Source organism: Cucumis melo, chromosome 6, assembly GCF_025177605.1.
Source record: "Cucumis melo cultivar AY chromosome 6, USDA_Cmelo_AY_1.0, whole genome shotgun sequence".
NCBI classification, from domain to species: domain Eukaryota; kingdom Viridiplantae; phylum Streptophyta; class Magnoliopsida; order Cucurbitales; family Cucurbitaceae; genus Cucumis; species Cucumis melo.
The window spans coordinates 15,109,179-15,127,964 of NC_066862.1; the positions used below are offsets into that span (position 1 = coordinate 15,109,179).

General features: G+C 33.2%; 2 protein-coding genes across 2 annotated transcripts; both read left to right on the forward strand.

Annotated features, from left to right (window-relative positions):
* Positions 1–4,280: 4,280 nt before the first annotated feature.
* LOC103496836 (probable fructokinase-6, chloroplastic) lies at positions 4,281–13,305 on the forward strand. Its single transcript, XM_008458843.3, has 7 exons — positions 4,281–4,795; positions 8,936–9,147; positions 10,068–10,280; positions 10,774–10,971; positions 11,114–11,251; positions 12,350–12,466; positions 12,946–13,305. Exons 1-7 carry the CDS (start codon positions 4,654–4,656, stop codon positions 13,078–13,080), a joined length of 1,155 nt encoding a protein of 384 aa, XP_008457065.1. The 5' UTR covers positions 4,281–4,653; the 3' UTR covers positions 13,081–13,305.
* Positions 13,306–16,463: 3,158 nt separating this feature from the next.
* LOC103496835 (polcalcin Bra n 2-like) lies at positions 16,464–17,070 on the forward strand. The gene has a single exon (XM_017046573.2). It carries the CDS (start codon positions 16,614–16,616, stop codon positions 16,863–16,865), a length of 252 nt encoding a protein of 83 aa, XP_016902062.1. The 5' UTR covers positions 16,464–16,613; the 3' UTR covers positions 16,866–17,070.
* Positions 17,071–18,786: the final 1,716 nt, after the last annotated feature.

Genomic DNA, 18,786 nt, shown 5'->3' on the forward strand with positions numbered 1-18,786 from the left:
AGTTAATTGGATTTAAGATTATAGTATTCTATTTTCACTAATAAGTCATAATAACCACTTTATTGAATATAATATAGTTTTAACACAAACTACGAGTTTTAGGACATAAATTCCAACAATATTATGTTAGTTTCTTTTATCAAGATTTTAATATAATTTTGTTGTAATAGATGCATCGAGAAGTCTATAAACAATATGTTCTAAATTTCAATTGAATTGAGAGAGATTGTTTGTGTACTAAAGGTATAAGTTATTAAGAGTTTTAGTTTTAAATAAGTGTATGTTTTTTTTTTCTTTTGAAACACATATTATAATTATTAGGATCTAATTTCTTAGTAAAAAACTACCATACTTTTTAAAAAGTTGACATTTATGTAATTAATTAACAATGTCTTATACATTTTAAATTGAAATTAACAAGAATTCAAAATTAATTTACAAACTTTCAATTATCTTCATCACTCTCTATGACATCATCGCCTTACCGTCATTGTCTACGCTCATGCATCTATGATCTGTGTCGGCAACATTGAGTCGTCGGATCTGTTGAATAATTTGTTCTACAACTACCGTGGTTCTGTCACATATGTTTTCCAAAGCTTTTATAAAGCTTGTACTTTGTCAACAAAATCATACTGAAAGATTGCAAGTAATACAAACCAAATTAATGTTTTATTATTATTAAATGTATAAAATAAAGCATATTAAATCCTTACCATGCAATGATAGAAAGCGCCATTTTGGGTGATGAAGCGTCTGGTAATCAACTTGTACCAGAGAAATTAGTTTGATACCGCCGGTTGGCTTGTGGTGGGTGCTTCAATCAAAAATTATATCGCGAATTCCACATCCCGATATGTTCCGCATGAATCCGACGTCAATCTTGATTACCCCTTAAATCTATTTGATGCATGCTCAGATCTGTGAAACTAATCGTTGATGGAATTTGCAACATATTAAACTGTCGCAACACACGATCTGGTTGATGCTTCTCAACCAGATGAAAACAAATCAATGAACCCACGTAAGTCCACACCACTTGACCACTACGACATCTAAGAGAAAGCGATACCATAATGTCGCGCGTGTATGATGTCCAATTAATTTGTTGAAAAGACAAATGTCAGTAGGTAACAAAAAATAGAACTATAGAACATTCGTATAATACTTTACTACCTGAGGCTATCTCAACCGATCAAATATCTATCGATATGTCAGCAACATATTTGCGGACTATTCAGATGCAGCTAGAGCACCGCTCCATCTATTTGTGAAATAAACCATTAATAAATTATAGATAGTGCAAATTCTATTAAATAAACAAATGTATATGAAATAATACTTAAAACTCAAAGGTCGGCCATCTGAATGTTGCAGCATTCTCTATGGTGCTACAATGGAAAATCTATGGTATGCCCATTCTTGTAGAAGTATTCCTATACAACTATGTGAGGGTTGCGACGCTCTACACATACGTACCAGCCTGGTCAAAATCGAATATGAATTGGAGAAACATACAATGGACCAGGGTGATTGACTTATCGGCAAAAAGAAAGCCCCCAATTAATTGCATGACGTACGCATAAGTATATCTCTGAACGCTCACAACGTCAACATCTGGTGGCAATTCTTGAAATTGTTATGCTAACCATGGAAGACTTAATCGCTGACCTTTCATGTTAAGCAGTACAACTCCCAAGAAATCCTCGCATATAACCTTTCAGTTATACCTCAATGGTTCTGTCATAGGCTCCCCATCCATTGGCAACCCCAACTGCACTGCAACATCCTACAGCGTGATTGTGCACTCTCCACAAGGCATGTGAAATGTGTGGATCTCTGGTCTCCAACGCTCGACCAATGCAGTAATCAAATACCAATCTAACCGCATGAACTCAACCTGGAAAACCCCTAGGAATCCATCAGCCTCCAAGTATGGTGCAATACGCTAGTCGAAGGGGATGGTGCGCTGAGACGCTACCTCTCTCCTTCGACAACTCTACATGACGGTGGAGAAGGTATTCCATATGGTTTGTAATCTATGGGTTGCCTATAGATATAGATGGCTATCATCAACTGGACTAGGATCCATTCTGCAAATAATATAAAAAAGATTTCATTAATTACATGAAGAAGAAAAGTAAGACCATTATATAATTATATAATTGCACTGATATAATTATATAATTGCACTAAAACAAAAGTATATATTAAATCCTAATTTAGTATACATGAATCCACTACAATTTTAGTCATAATGTTTACATTTATTATGAAAAAAAAATACTAAAACGTATATATAAAAATACAGAAGTAGTTCATTAAACCTTCCTGAAATTACATAAAAGCAATTACATCAAACAATTACATCACAAAATCCTATAATACATCCTAAAACAACAAATGACCTTAAAATTACAACAAACAATTACATCATAAAATCCTATAATACATCATAAAACAACAAATGACCATAAAATTACATCAAACAATTTACATAGAAGCAGTTAATGAAACCTTCCTAAAATCTTATAATATAAATCAGTGTCTTGAAGAAGAAGATGCATGTTGAGGACAAGTACGTCTATTGTGTCCTTCTACTTTATAGAGAGTGCATCTGAGCGATTGACCAGACTCTTTCCAATCCATTTTATTATGGATCCTGGTAGTTTTTACTATTATTACTATTATGTATTTTTATTTTTATTATTACTCTTTACTAATTTTGATAATAGTTTTCGAAAAACCCTAGTTTGGACATTAATTTTTAAAAATACATTATTTAAAAAAATTTCTAAAGTATTGTATTGATATTGATATTTTAATTAAAAGTGACTTTTTTCCTACTTCTAAAGTAAATTAATTATATATATTCGAGTTTTAAAAAAATAATATAAATGAAAAATATACTAACTTATTAGGAAATGAAAAAAATGCATCAAAATGGAAATAACAAATGTGCTAACTAATTGCATAATTGTATTTTTTACAAAATAGTTCAATGGAGAAATAATTAGTATTACACTATTAAAATGTAAGCTAGGAAGTAAAAAAGAAAGAAAGACTATTAAAAGTTGGGATGGAAAAAGTGAGGAAATAGTAGTTAGTTGGAGTGGGAAAAAATTATTAAATTTAGACTAAAAAGTGCAATTGTTCACAAGGTCAAATTAAATTTTGAAGGGCTTATTGGAAAGAGAGGTGATAATAATTTAGAATGGTGAAAAGTGTTAAATTTGGAAATGTACATATAACCTTCTTTTGGGTTGGAAGTAATGTTTCTAAGTATTTCTTTATTTCTTGGTCAGTAAGGAGGAATAATTTGCATATTCGTAATCGTGTTCAACGATGTCGTTCTAATATTCCTAGTGATTGTGTATATATGTAACGGTGGAATTGAGTCTAATGATCATTTATTTTTTGAATTCTCTTTTTAGTAAAGCTATTCGGGGACAAGTATAAAGTTTGGAGATTTGTTATTTACCATTTTTGGTATTACGTAGTATATATGCATGTCCATAATGTAACTATGTTTTTACCCTAGGTGATTAATTTGGCGGCTCAATTTAAGATTTTTATTTGTTGTTTTAAGTGGATTAAGATTTCTTTTGTAAGTACACCAATTCACCACGATCAAATGATTTTTCAAACAATTTCTATTTAATTTTGAAAAAAATTAAAATCAAACTTAGATGTAGATTATATCAATGCTAGCGAATCATTCAACAAAAAGTTTAGAACGTTTTGAAAGTCCTTTCTATAAAACCATAATAATTTTTATAAATAGTTCGAGAAACTATATATTTTTTCTAAAAATATGTTTGACTCATAGATTTTTATAACTTAAATTTAAATAACCTAAGTGCACCAATTTTAACCGTAGTCACAGTCGAAATTTGTACACTTATCGATTAACTTTATTTATTTATTTTTTCACACATTTAACAATAAACTTCATCTTCACAACTCTATACCCCAAACAAAAAATTTTGTAACTGTAATATGTTAACTTTTAGTTTTATAATTCAACTCAACTCATTTTATTTATATTTATAAATCACCTCACCATTTCATTAGAAAATTAACCGAACCTTAACCATAAGATTAAAACATGTTTTGTTTTTTTGGTAATAGTTTAAAGACTATACCAAGTAATTCTAAAAGTCAAGAGATCAAGATAAAATGGGATATTGAGTTTATGAATCCGAAAAAATCAAGAGTCCTAAAATGGCATTTTAACTAACAACTTCAATGACGAGATAAGAAAAAAGAAACCCTTTTTTAATCCATCTTGTCACATGAAAAACATAGCTTGATTCTACTGCCTCAAAATGCTCACACCACAGTTAACGACAAACGATACACCTCGCAATTTCCCCATCGCTTTTTCCGCTAAAACACTCTCGTTGGTTCTCTGCAACTACTTCTTCCTCACTCCAAACCACAATTTCACCACCTTCTTCAATTTTCCCACCAACCCATTTTGTAACCATCCAGTTCTAACCATCCAGTTGTCTTTTTTTTCTTTGAACCCCTTAACGGAAATTAGGTGGTAAATCGTTCTGTTCTACGTTTCACCGACCCACTGTTTGAGTTTTATACTTCATTTCAAGTTCTCACGTTGGGTCGAGCTTGTTTTCCATCTGTTTTGGGTCAATGGCCCTTTATTCAGGCGCATTCTGCTTCCATGGTGTTCCTACTGTTACTCTTGAATCTTTGAGACACAAGGAATGGGCGGTGAAATCTTATGGGCTTTCGCGGTCCCGTGTAGTTTCCAAGTCCCAGTTGAAAGTGAAAGGCAAGTTCCACTTTAATAGATTGTTGGATTTGATCTGTTGTGGTTTTAGTTTTTCCCCCCTCTTTAGTTGTTATTTCGATCTATGCTTGTGTGTTATGTTAATCTGTGAAGCTAATTATTGAGAATTTAGTTTACTTTTGGAGTTGTGTTCAAATTATTTCAAGTTTTCTTTAATGGGATTTCTACTTCATGGTCATCTGGACCATGTGATAGAAGTGAGTTCACAAGTAAAGACAAGGGAACGGTGTTGAATATTAGTGAAATGGAACGAATAAAATGGAAGTTTGTTTTTTTGTAAATTTGGATATTGATCCAAGTGAAATTTGCTCAGAAGCCTTATAATGAGTCTGCGGAATGTGAAATGCATTACAAATGCTGTGGAATTTAATTGGGAGAGCTAACTACTTACTTACCAGTGTCAAACAGTAAATGGATGAGAACTGCTAATATTGATTTGACTTTTCATGTTTTTTTCCTTGAGTTCAACAATTTCATGGTAGAAGATTGAACCATCGATCTTTGAGATGACAACGAGTGTCTTAGCCACTGAACTATGCTTGGATTGACGACCTTCCTTAGTCTAAGCGTGCTAAGAATTTAATATAAAGCTTGAATGTACGCTAACCTATTAATTTAAGTTTCATGGTTGGCAATTTAATGCTATCTCAAAACAAGAGGTACTGTGTCACCAAGGTTTGGAGTGTCTAGAATATTGAAAATATTAAATATATATTAACGTATTGTGATGTAATAAACAGTTAGCAGTTAATCTGTTATTAATTCAAACTAAACAGTTATAAACTGATTAGTTATCCCAACCCAACTACCTAACTACTTGTAAACAAACTGATTCTTATAACTACCTATTATTATTCATCAATAAATAAACCATTTTCCAGCCAAAGAGAGGCAGAGAATTCATTCTTTGAAATTACCAATTTTGATTCACATCAAGTGGTATCAGAGCGGACGATCCTCGGATGATGGCGGGCGGGAGAGGAGGAATCCCAGCCGCGGGGGACAACCGTGAGCAAGAAGAGGTGGAGGAGATCGCCACCCTCTCTCCAAGGACATCCATGGTACGCTTGCTGGCCGTTGAAGACTCCTTGGGAGATTTACACGAAAAATTTGATAGAGTGATGGACAGCTTGGAAACTTTGACTTGAAGAATGGATGGGCTACCGGCACCGGCAAGGATTGAAGCAAATGACCAAATCGATGAAACAAAGGAGGCCGACAAGCTCGAAGGAACGTTAGAAACCTGCCCAACCAAAGAAATGATTGAAGGAGGAGACCAATGGATATTCCGCTGCGATATGCTGATGATGACAGTCAAGAAGAGTACGAAGCTTGGCAGAATGTGCAAGATTATGATTCTTCTAGCGGTGGCGAACAAGGAAACATCTGGAATGACAATGGTGAATTTCGAATGGCTCAAGCTTACAGAGGACAAGAAGCACAGAGGGAGATTCATCACGATTACAAGATGAAGATCGACCTACCAACTTATAATGGTAAACGTGATATTGAATCTTTCTTGGACTGGGTTAAAAATACTAAAAATTTCTTCAATTATATGGACACTTTGGATAGAAAGAAGGTGCATTTGGTGGCTTTAAAACTGAGAGGAGGAGCCTCGGCATAGTGGGACCAGCTGGAGATAAATAGATAGAAGTATGGCAAACCATCTGCTCGTGGGAGAAAATGAAAAAGCTTCTAAAGGCATGTTTTCTACCTCCAAACCAGTATCAAAATTGCCGCCAAGGAAATCGAACAGTAGCAGAATACATCGAAGAGTTCCATAGACTGAGTGCAAGAACTAATCTGAGTGAGAATGAGCCACATCAGATAGCGAGGTTCTTGGTGGGCTACAGTTCGATATTAAGGAGAAGGTAAAGCTACAACCATTTCGTTTTTTGTCTGAAGCCATCTCCCTTGCATAAACTGTAGAAGAAATGATGGCTGCACGTTTGAAAAGTTCCAACAGAAAGGCCACATGGGAAGTAAATTTTTCCAAGAAACAGTCTTACGGCAAAAAGACAGATGAACAGCCAACAACATCAGTTGCAGATAAGAGTAAAGTTGTTGATACGCAAGATGCAGCCAAGAGAAAAGAAACTGTAAGTATGGGAAAGAACCAAAATAATTATGCTCGCCCATCTTTGGGAAAGTGTTTTCAATGTGGTCAATCTGGCCACTTATCCAACAATTGCCCTCAAAGAAAGACTAGCACTCGCTGAGGAAAAGGCACTTACTTAAGCGAAGACGATAAAGAAGGAGAAAAGGAGGGATAATTTATTGAAGCTGACGATGGGGATAGGATTTCTTGTGTTATACAACGAGTCCTCATCGCTCCTAAAGAAGAAACAAATCCCCAGCGCCACAGTCTATTCAAGACGAGATGTATCAATGGAAAAGTTTGTGATGTTATAATTGATAGTGGAAGTAGTGAGAACTTCGTGGCAAAGAAACTCATAACCATTTTGAATTTGAAGACAGATCCGCACCCTGATCCAAATGAAATCTGCGTAGTACCCCTCTCCATTGGAAATAGCTACAAGGATCAGATTGTGTGTGATGTGATTGAAATGGATGTGTGCCACTTATTATTAGGCAGACCTTGGCAGCATGATACTCGAACTCTACATAGGGGGAGAGAAAATACCTATGAATTCCGATGGATGGGAAAGAAAGTTATTCTACTCCCATTGGCAAAGAAAAATACAGAAGGTATAAGGCAGAAGAATAAAAAGCAGCTTTTCATCATAGTAAGTGGAAAGAACTTATTGAGAGAAAGAGAGCAAGATCTTTTGGGGTTAGTAGTCGCTGACAAATCCCAAGAGAAAGACGGTGAGATTGTTGAGCCGAGACTAAAGGAATTATTTGCAGAATTTCCTCATTTAAAAAAGGAGCCACAAGGACTGCCACCACTTCTTGACATTCAGCATCAAATTGATCTTATTCCAGGAGCATCACTGCCTAATCTACCCTACTACAGGATGAGCCCTGAAGAATACCAAGTCTTGCATGATCATATTGAAGATTTACTAAAGAAGGGCCACATCAAGCCAAGCCTAAGTCCATGCGCTGTACCTGCACTACTCACACCAAACAAGGATGGAAGTTGGAGAATGTGTGTAGACAATAGGGCTATTAACTGAATTACTACGAAATATCGGTTTCCTATCCCTCGGATTGGAGATCTTTTGGACCAACTAGGCAAGGCTAATGTCTTCTCAAAATTGATTTACAAAGCGGCTATCATCAAATATGGATCAGACCTGGAGATGAATGGAAAACAGCTTCCAAGACAAATGAAGGGTTGTTTGAATGGTTGGTAGTGCCTTTCGGATTATCCAATGCACCAAGAACCTTTATGAGGCTGATGAATCAAGTACTACATCCGTTAAACCAGTTTATAGTGGTTTATTTCGATGATATCCTTGTATATAGCAACAGCAGTGAAGATCATATTCTGCTTAAGAAAACTGTTTCAAGTCTTGACTGAAACAGAATTATATATCAATCCAAAGAAGTGCACGTTTCTCACCAAGGAAATCATCTTTCTTGGGTTCTTAATCAAAGAAGGGAAGATAGGCATGGAACCTAAGAAGATAGAAGCCGTACAGTCTTGGCCAGCACCAACATCCATCAAACAAGTACAAGCTTTTCTTGGCTTGGCATCTTTCTACATAAGATTTATCAGAAATTTTAGTTCAATAGTGGCCCCTTTGACTGACTGTCTAAAGAAAGGAAATTCCAAATGGGGACATATATAGCAGCAGAGTTTTGAAGAAATTAAAAGAAGACTAACTTCTAGCCCTATTCTACAATTGCCAGATTTCGCATCACCATTTGAAGTAGCTGTTAACGTATTGTGATGTAATAAACAGTTAGCAGTTAATCTGTTATTAATTCAAACTAATCAGTTTATAACTGATTAGTTATCCCAACCCCAACTACCTAACTACTTGTAACAAACTGATTGTTCATCAATAAATAAACCATTCTCCAGCCAAAGAGAGGCAGATAATTCATTCTTTGAAATTACCAACTTTGATTCACATCATATTGACTTAATTTTTGATCTCAGTGACATTACATGAGCTAAAACCTTCTATTATGTTTACTTGCTTTTAGTGAAGGCATTTTCTGGAGATGGTGGCTCAGTGGAGTCGAATGATTCATCTCTCGTGGTTTGTTTTGGAGAAATGTTGATTGATTTTGTCCCTACTATTAGTGGACTGTCTTTAGCTGAGGCACCTGCATTCAAAAAGGCTCCAGGTGGTGCACCTGCAAATGTTGCTGTTGGCATAGCTCGTCTTGGTGGCTCATCTGCTTTTATAGGCAAGGTAATACAAAAAAATGTTTAAGAAACAGTTAATTGCAAACTGTCAATCATGATCAATGAAAATAAATGTTACTTATAGAATGTCTTAGATGAGGACAACTCTCAACCAGTCTCATTAGACCTCTTCTTCTCCATATTTTATTTGAATTTATGGTGTGATATACAGACTCAGGGTTGTCTATTGACATGAAAAATAGGAAGCATAATAACAAGATCTCAATATTAGGGGCATTTTGTTGCATATGAGCCATGACACATAGAAGATGTCACAACAGCTCATATTTCTTTCTCATGTTTAACTAGCCTCCAGTATTTAGTGGGATTATCCTGCCCCTATATTGGCAGCTTTAAAGGAGGCACCCCTTACTTTTCAATGCCCATCTTTCTATATATATTTGTGTGTGTGAGAGTGTTTGGGCCAGCTTATGCCCACCTCGACTAATCTCAATGCCTAACTCAACTGAAAAATATGATACTTTATCCAAAAGCTGCTTGATGTGGTCATTCCCTACTAGTCTGTTCATTTCTTTTTTGTTAAATGGTTTTGCTTAGCACAATGGTTTCTCGTAGTCTATAGAAAGATAGCTGTTAGTTTGTATGTAAAACTTTATCGTCATTGATATGAAGTACTATTATAAAGTATCATGTATATTTTTATCCAAAACAATCATGCATGACTGAAATATGATGGTTTTAACTTTATATTTTGGAAGCTTATTTGCAATGTAAATCGAAGGCATAATTTATTTTTGGGGAGCAAGAAAGCTTTTAATATTTTGCTTCCAAACTAATTTATTACAGTTTTCCATATTGACGCTGTCTTGTTGCCATACTTCAACATTTGGAGAAAATAATGCAATAAAGAAAGGGAGATACTTTTCCCGTGCACAGTTTCACAGGTTTCCTTAACAACAATCACAGGTTGGTGCAGATGAATTTGGTTACATGCTTGCTGATATATTGAAGGAAAACAATGTGTGCAATGAAGGGATGCTGTTTGATCCTGGTGCACGAACTGCATTAGCATTTGTTACATTGAGGAGTGATGGGGAGCGCGAGTTCATGTTTTATCGGAACCCTAGCGCTGACATGTTACTTCAGGAATCTGAACTCAATTATGATTTAATCAGGAAGGTAAGAATAATTTAAGGTACAGTTTAGAGAGCACAGCAGGATATGTAGTAGTTTGTGTGGATCATACAAGTGTAATTATAGTTTGTATAAAATTTAAACCTCTATATCCTAAACTACCAATAACCGTGAAGGCTTGAGTTAATGGGTTAGGGGGTATATTTAATCTTTTATATATTTTTTTAACACTCCTCTCATTTATAAGCTTGAAAAGTAACGCATGATAAGACTCAACAAGTGACTATCAATATTCATCCGTAAAGAAATAATATTGCAAGGCTTTGCGTTTAGGGCTTCATGATTTGATACAATGTCAATCTATTAGCTTTATGCTTTAAGCTATTAGATTAGAGAATATTAATCTTTTATAACTTTGTATGCATACTTTTGCTTTATCTTTTATTTCAATTCCCCACCTTTTTTGTGTTCGGTTGGGGGAGGGGAGCGGGGGGATGCCACTAAGCTTATATTTGATCTTTATCATCTGGTTTCACAGGCAAAGATCTTCCATTATGGTTCTATCAGTCTTATTACTGAACCATGCAAGTCTGCTCACATTGCTGCTGCAAAAACCGCAAAAGATGCTGGTGCAGTTCTTTCCTATGATCCGAATCTGAGGCTCCCTCTGTGGCCTTCTGCAGATAGTGCAATTGAAGGGATTCTGAGCATATGGGATACCGCTGATATTATTAAGGTAGATTTTTTACTTCCCCATGAAATCATCAAGATAAAAGCTGTAGATCTGTGGGCAACTAACTTGTCCGGCCAATGTGAAATTTTAAATTGGAACAAAGAGAAAGGAAAGCTGACATATATATTTTACTCTAAATTTGCAGATAAGTGAAGAAGAGATTAGTTTTCTGACAAGAGGAGAAGATCCATTTGACGATGCTGTTGTTCGTAAACTGTTTCATCCAAATCTTAAATTGCTTCTGGTCACTGAAGGTCCTGGGGGTTGTAGATATTACACCAAGGTAAGCATCTCGTACATTGTGCTCATATGTTGCATTTGACAAACTACCATCTAAAGAAAAAGAAAAATACTTTCGTGTATGAGGGGAGACTATGAGATTTCAGGCCGACAATCCCTGCCTTGATTGTCTGACTTCTTTATAGAGAGTACCAACTCTTTTTCTTCCTTGACAAGAATTCCAACATGTCATTTCAGAGTCAACCATGGATTGGTCTTTCCGGGTAGCAGCTTCTGTGTGAAACTGAGCAGTTGTCAGAAAACAAGAAACTAAACAGCTGAGGTTAAAATTATGAGCTGATGGTGCAGTGCAGACTGTTTCCATCACGGTAGTTGAATACTACCAAAATTGATGTTGATTGATTTGGTTATTTTGTTTGAAAAGGAAACAATACTCTTTGTTGATAAAATGAAATGAGGCTAATGCTAAAAAAGACAAAATTTCAAAGGAGCAAGATGAAGAAAATAACAATAAGGAAGATATAAAAAATGATCATTACTGAAAGTGAGTTGGAGCCAAATCAGGCGAAAAATCTTAATCTTAAAAATTTAAAAACCACTACAAACTTGGAAAGAGAGTACCATCAACAAGCCAAAACGAACTAAGTCAATATAGCAATACATCTAACCAAAAAATGGCAAGAGAGATCATCACAGTAGATCATTTTAAAAATGCTCATTTTTGGCCATTTCTCCTCTGCTGGGTTTTAACGAAGTGGCTAGGGTTGGGTGATTGATTTGGTTTATTTAACCAAGAAACATGCTCATCACAAAGACTGTTGAGGAAAGTCTTGATGATTCCTTGGTTGAGGGGAGGATGACAAGGAGTATGTTTTTTTGTTGTTGAAGTACAATAGGGGTTTCGAACCACAAACCTTTTAGTTGCTAGCCAATTGAGCTATACTCACTTTAGTGAAAATGAGTTTCAGCATCCGTTACCCTATCCTACTGCAATCTAGTTGTCATGACTCATGGCTCTTTATTCTATTATACTCTAGAGCTTGTAAGTGCCTAACAACTACTCTCATCTCTACTCTCATAAAGATAGTAACTGATCATACAATGCTTGAATTGAAGGTGCATGGTGATTTGTATTATGCAGGAATTCAGTGGAAGAGTGAAGGGTCTAAAGGTGGATGCAGTTGACACCACTGGCGCAGGGGATGCTTTTGTTGCTGGCATTTTGTCTCAGCTAGCAACTGACCTCTCTTTGCTTGAGGTACCTTTTCTGAATTGATAAGCTGTGCATGTTTTGCCTTTCTTGCTTTAATGAACTTCCTCCCACTGTTTTAAAAATGCAGACGGTGCTATTGAGGCACTTTTTTTAACATGATAAATGTTAAATTATCGTGTTGAGGAGTTATTAATAATGGGAAAAAAACTTAACTAGTGGTTAGACTTCTTTGTTCGGTGTAAAATACTTCAAACAAATTGTAATGACTCAAGTTTTTGGGTACTAACTACTGAAATTGGCTTAAAACATCATGAAGACATGAGATTTATGCATATTGAGAGGGTTTCTTTCTTTTTTTATTTTTCTTTTTTGTATCTTATTTTCTGCAGTTTTCAATGGTTCATTCCACCCTTTTCAAAGTGTTTACAATCTTATTTGTGTAAAAAATCAGTCATGTTACTGATTCTTGTCGGAAGGGTGGAAAGTGAAATAACAGTTTGTGTGTGTGTTTTTGAACCTTGTAGAAAGAGGATAAACTTAGAGATGCACTCCTGTTTGCTAATGCTTGTGGTGCATTGACCGTTAAGGAGAGAGGGGCCATCCCTGCTTTACCAAACAAAGATGCTGTTCTGAATGCAATCTTCAAAACTGTGGCCTAAGCTATTGGTTTCTCTCTCTAGGTCTGTATGTATAATATATCCAAGACTTTATTTTCCACAAATTTTGGGCAGATTTTAGTCTCTCCCAATTGGTGCTGCTGTATGATATGGTTTAGCAGCTTGTGAAGTTAATTTTGTAGATTGGATCTTCCATTGTATTGAAACGATAATCTCTGCCATTTTATGGCAACGAAACAACGAATGATGTGGCTCTTGTTGCTCCAATGTTTCTTCAGATTTTGATTCTATCAAATGTTAAGCAATTAAGGAGAAAAGAAGGGAAGAAGGGTAATAGCCTCTCTTTAGTTTGTCTTAGATTAAAACAAATTATGTAGATTATAAAGGAACTTCAAGTTTTCTTCTACTAAAAATGGTTATAGAAAGGTAAAGTATTTTCTATAAAAATCTTGGAGATTGAGCTTTAGATGCCCCATTTGAGATGATTAAAGACCTATTAATTCCACCATGGCGTAGTTTGATTGCTTGAGACATATCTTTGGTCAAACGAACGTTCAAAAATACACTCATGTTTGTTGATGCCACGAAAGGTTAAGTTTGTTTTCTTTGGATAATTGTAATAGATAACAATTTTAGGAATAATCATTATGTATAACAATATTTTAAGAAATTACAAATACAACAAAGTTTATCACTGATAGATGATACGAGTCTATTAATGATAGAAATCTATTATGATGGACTTGACTATATTTGTAATTTTTTTTTAAAATATTGCTATATATGTTAATATTTTGATTTTAATGGTTGTATTTTTCTTGTGTTTTTTAGAGAAAAACTAAAACCCAATTAATTGGGTAACTTTGTTTTTGGTGGTCTTGTAGGTTTCATTTTGTGCGAAAAACAATACTTATCGTAAGTTATAATTGGTTTTTTTACCACTCGAGCAAAGTAGTAGCAAGTAAGGAGTGTTTGAGGCTCCAATTTTACGTGAGTGAGTGAAATGGTTTTACATATTTCATGATCGAAGTTTCAATTATAATAGTTGGTATTTCTTATTAATCTTATAACTTTAGTATTATCGTTTTAAATTATTTTACCATTGTACTTACTACATGTAACTTCTTCTTTTCTTCATCTTGGAATAAGAAGGAACATCGAAGTTTGGAATTTCGCTATTAACTAATAGTTGGTGAATCTAGTCTTAGAGGTGTGGTAATTTGAACCCTCCTCTCCAAGGAAAGGAGAATATGTGATTTAGGTTCACCTTTGCACTTACAGTTGGGTGGGTGCTTGATTTGACATTTTTTTTTTCAACTAAAAATTGTCGGTTAATAAATCCACGTGGTGCACATAGAAGGATGGAATTTAGAGTTGATTAATTACATGTTTAATCTCTATACCTTTGACAAGTTTCTATGCATACAAAAATAGGGTTTTTTAAAAAACAAAACATACGAATAATTTTGAAAAAAAGAAAAAAATCCATAAATTCACAATATAAAATACAAAAAATATCTCAGTCAATACGCGATTAATCAACCACACACGTGCAAGTAATCTTCTCCTAAATGATCATATAGATTATTTTAAATGATGGTGAAAAAGTTTCAAATTTAAACAATCGTGTAATAAACTCTAGACGATGACGAAAAAGCTTTAGATATAAACGATCGTTCAGATTTTACAAGATTGTATAGATAATAATACACGATCGTGTAGTGCAGTTTAGACCATGGAGAAAAAGACTTCAAATTTAAACGATCGCATAATAAACTCTAAACGAAATTGATAAAACTTCAGATATAAACAATCGTTTTATATATTCTAAACGATCGTCAGATCTATATGCATGATCGTTTTTGCATAATGAAATATAGAATTGGTTGAAAGATCATTGTGTCATTATGCATGCATGATCGTCAAAAACGATCTTTATAATAAAATATAGAATTCTTAACGAAATTTTCTAATCTTCTAAAAATTTCAAACAAAAATGAAATTTAGAATTCTTACTGAAAACAAATTCACTACAACGATCTTGATAGTGAAATACAAAAGATCTTGATATTCTTGAAAATGAGGAAGATTAAGAAGAATATTAAGATGAAAGAAATCTAAAAGAGCAAATGAAAATAATTTTAAAGAAGATGAATAAATCGTGAAAAAGAAAAGAAAAAGAAGTAAAGAATCATCTTGCAATAGTCAAAACCAACAAAGACATATATGAAATTTATGAAAAAATAATTGAACTTCGTTGATTTTTCTTATTTTGTTATATGTGGTAAATATTTAGGTCTTTTGTTACATTTATATAAAGTTTCCTAACAATACATCTTATGGTTTTTAACAAATACTTTATCAAACTATAAAAATATCAAATAGTTCATTCAACCCGAAATTGGATCGACTTTTTTAAGGATGTAATTTTGTAATAGAGTTATCTTTATAAAATTTGTAGATTTTGAAAACTATTTAAAATGGGTATATATTAAAAAATGAGTTTAAGATACCTGTTTTTTCAAAAATAATAAAAAATACAAATTATTTACATTTTTGACAAAAAAAAAAAAACCACGTTAAATAACTAAAACTAAATACACTTAATTTTTAGTTTGTTCATTTTGACATTTCTAATAATTTCCCTCTTAGTATATCTAAAAGAAACTAGGCTATGAAGGATGCTTACTTTTAATCTTTAACTTCTACAGAAAATCAATATCAAATAGTGTATATGATATTGATACATCCAAATACATAATACACAAATGAATTTTTTCTTTTTTCTTTTTTATATGTTGCGATGAATTTTAACCTCAAAACATATAGCACCTTTTATTTCATAAAAATATTATATCATAGCTTAATATATATATATATATATATATATATATATAAATTAAAAAATGGAAAGAAATGTACCTTTGAATCATTTTTTTTCATCTATCATGTATACTAATTTTGAGGTGAATCATCAAATTCTTGCATAAACTCAACTTTTCTATCATTTTTTCATTTTAGTCGACAATTTTTATTAGAATCGTCAAATATTTCTTAATTACAGGCGTCAAGTCAAGTAATACTATTTTTCAATAATGTATTTATATATATTTGAAATATGACATCTCTATCTTAGTTTAGCTTATAAAAATTTAATGATTTGGCGTATAAGTAAATATTCGTATTTGTGTCTAAAATTAGGAGTTAAATTTGATCAAAGTTAATGAAAAAAAGCATCAAACCCTAAACAAATTTTCTAAAAAGAAGAAGTAATTAAAAGAAAAGAAAAAAAGAGGGGGATTGATGAAGAACACATCGGCATTAGCTTCGCAAAATCACAAATATGATATGCCCCCACTTCAGCAAAAATCAGTTCTATGAACAAGGAGACAACACCAGCTGTTTCCATTCCCAATAATTTTGGGCAAAACAACGATTATTAAAGGAGAAGGGTAAAGAAAAAAATGAAGAAGGGAAGAAAGAAAGAGAAATAAAAAAAAGAAGAAGAAGAAGAAGAAGAAGTGATTGCCCTAAGTTCCAGATCAATTATCCCTATCAGAATTAGCTGCACAAAAATGGCAGATAGTGGCGTAAACTCAGCCGATTGCGAGAGAATTTTCAAACGATTCGATGCCAATGGCGACGGCAAGATCTCGGCAACAGAGCTGGGCGATGCTTTGAACGGGTTCGGAGTTAGTTCCGAGGATGCCAAGAGGATGATGGACGCCATTGACAAAGATGGCGATGGCTATATTTCCTTCCAAGAATTCTCCGATTTCGCTAAGGATAATCGCGCTTTGATGAAGGATTTCGCCAAGGCGTTTTAGATTTTGTTGTTTTTGTTTTTGTTTTTTTTTTTTTTTTGTTTTGTTTTGTTTTAATGGAAGATCTGATTATATGAATATTGTTACAATGAAGAAGAAGATGCTTCTTCTTCCTTTTATTTTTGTTTTGTACCACACACACATAAACATAACATATACTATGCTTCTCTTCACGATGAACGTCATAAATGTTATATTTTTTGATTAAGTTCTATTTTCGTTCCTAAACTTTATCATTTATAATTTGTGTTATAGTCTCAAATTATTTGTTTTGGCTCAAACTTTGATCGTTAATGTTATTGTGTTTCTTACTATCTTAACTCAATCGATAGTTTATTTCAATAGGAGCCACAATTTTTTTGAATTGAAAAGGACAAAATTTTCATTTTTTTCAATTGTTTTTAATACAATGTAAATTTGAACTTTGGACACTTACTATATTTTTACTTTGACTTTATTTACTTGGTTTTTCTTAAAAGAAATATAGCCTACTTGGTTTGTTATTATTTCTTATAGATGATGTCGTATGATTCATTACATAGAGAAGTTAAGACTTGAACATCTTGCTCCACTTTTGACATCCAATCGGGGGCCAAAGTTGAAATTTCATCTCCACAATAAACAAAAAAATATTTCATGATTAGTGTTGTGTCTCCACCAACCTAAAAATGAATATTTTCTTTTAACACACGACAACGCCAGAATTTGACCCATAGATGATGTTCAAAATTCTAAATAGTCCGGATTTGGTGTGAGATTTTTTTAGGGTTTTATATTTAGAAAAAATAAGAAACGAATAGAAATATGTTTAACATAATTATTTCTAATTAAAAACCAAACCCTCAAATTTTCTCTACTAAAAAAGTATTGTACTCTGTTTTAAAATTATATATGCTCCTTTCAAGATTGGTAATGTGGCTCTTGGCAGTGACGACGATACATTAGAAATATTCAAAAGCTTTCATTTGGTTTGTGATATTTTATTGATTTCTTTTTAAAATAAATAATAAGAAAACAAGGAGAAGACATATTTATAAGATTAATTTTTATAAATGTAACAAAACAACAAATTATATACGGTCCGTGTAACAAAGTCCATGAAGTTAGCTATTTTTTAAATATTTTAGATTTGACATTTCGTCTTTCTTCTACTCCTCGCTGCGATTTCTTTCATCATCTTTTTTCTACTGAGATTTCTTTCTATCGTCTTTCTTTTTTCCTATTCTTTTTTTACGTCGTTTAATCTTTCCATCGTTTTTTTTTCTTTTTCGCTGGGATTTCTTTCCATTGTCTTTCTTCTTTTCCTCTTCTTCTTTTACATCATTTAAATTTGGGTAACCAAATCTAAACGATCGTGTACAAAAAATAGAAAAATCTAAAAGATCGTGTATAAAGAATTTTCTTTTCCTTTTCTTTTTTTGCGTCGTTTATATTTGAGTAACCAAATCTAAATGACCGTGTACAAAAAATAGCAAAATTTAAAAGATTGTGTATAAAAAATCTTCTTTTCCTCTTTTTTTTTTTACGTCATTTAAATTTGAGTAACCAAATCTAAATGACCGTGTACAAAAAATAGCAAAATCTAAAAGATCATGTATAAAGAATCTTGAGAAAAATTATTTAGATTGGAGTAGCCAAGTCTAAAAGATCGCGTCAATGTGTGTAATATATTTGGTACACGATCATTTAGATTTGACTATTGTTTGATACATGATCGTTTAGATTTGATCGTTTAGATTTCAATAGTGAAATCTAAACGATTTTTTTTCAAGATTCTCTATACACGATCGTTTAATTTGGTTACACAATCATTTAGATTTGACTATTGTTTGGTACATGATCGTTTAGATTTGATCGTTTAAATTTAGATAGCCAAATCTATTTTTCAAGATTCTCTGTACACGATCGTTTAATTTGGTTGCAT

Excerpts from the sequence above, each read along its gene's own strand:
- LOC103496836 (XM_008458843.3), top strand. The coding sequence starts at position 4,654 with ATGGCCCTTTATTCAGGCGCATTCTGCTTCCATGGTGTTCCTACTGTT. Across the intron at positions 10,281-10,773 it reads ATTATGATTTAATCAGGAAG|GCAAAGATCTTCCATTATGG; the intron begins GTAAGAATAATT and ends CTGGTTTCACAG. Across the intron at positions 11,252-12,349 it reads GTTGTAGATATTACACCAAG|GAATTCAGTGGAAGAGTGAA; the intron begins GTAAGCATCTCG and ends TGTATTATGCAG.
- LOC103496835 (XM_017046573.2), top strand. The coding sequence starts at position 16,614 with ATGGCAGATAGTGGCGTAAACTCAGCCGATTGCGAGAGAATTTTCAAA.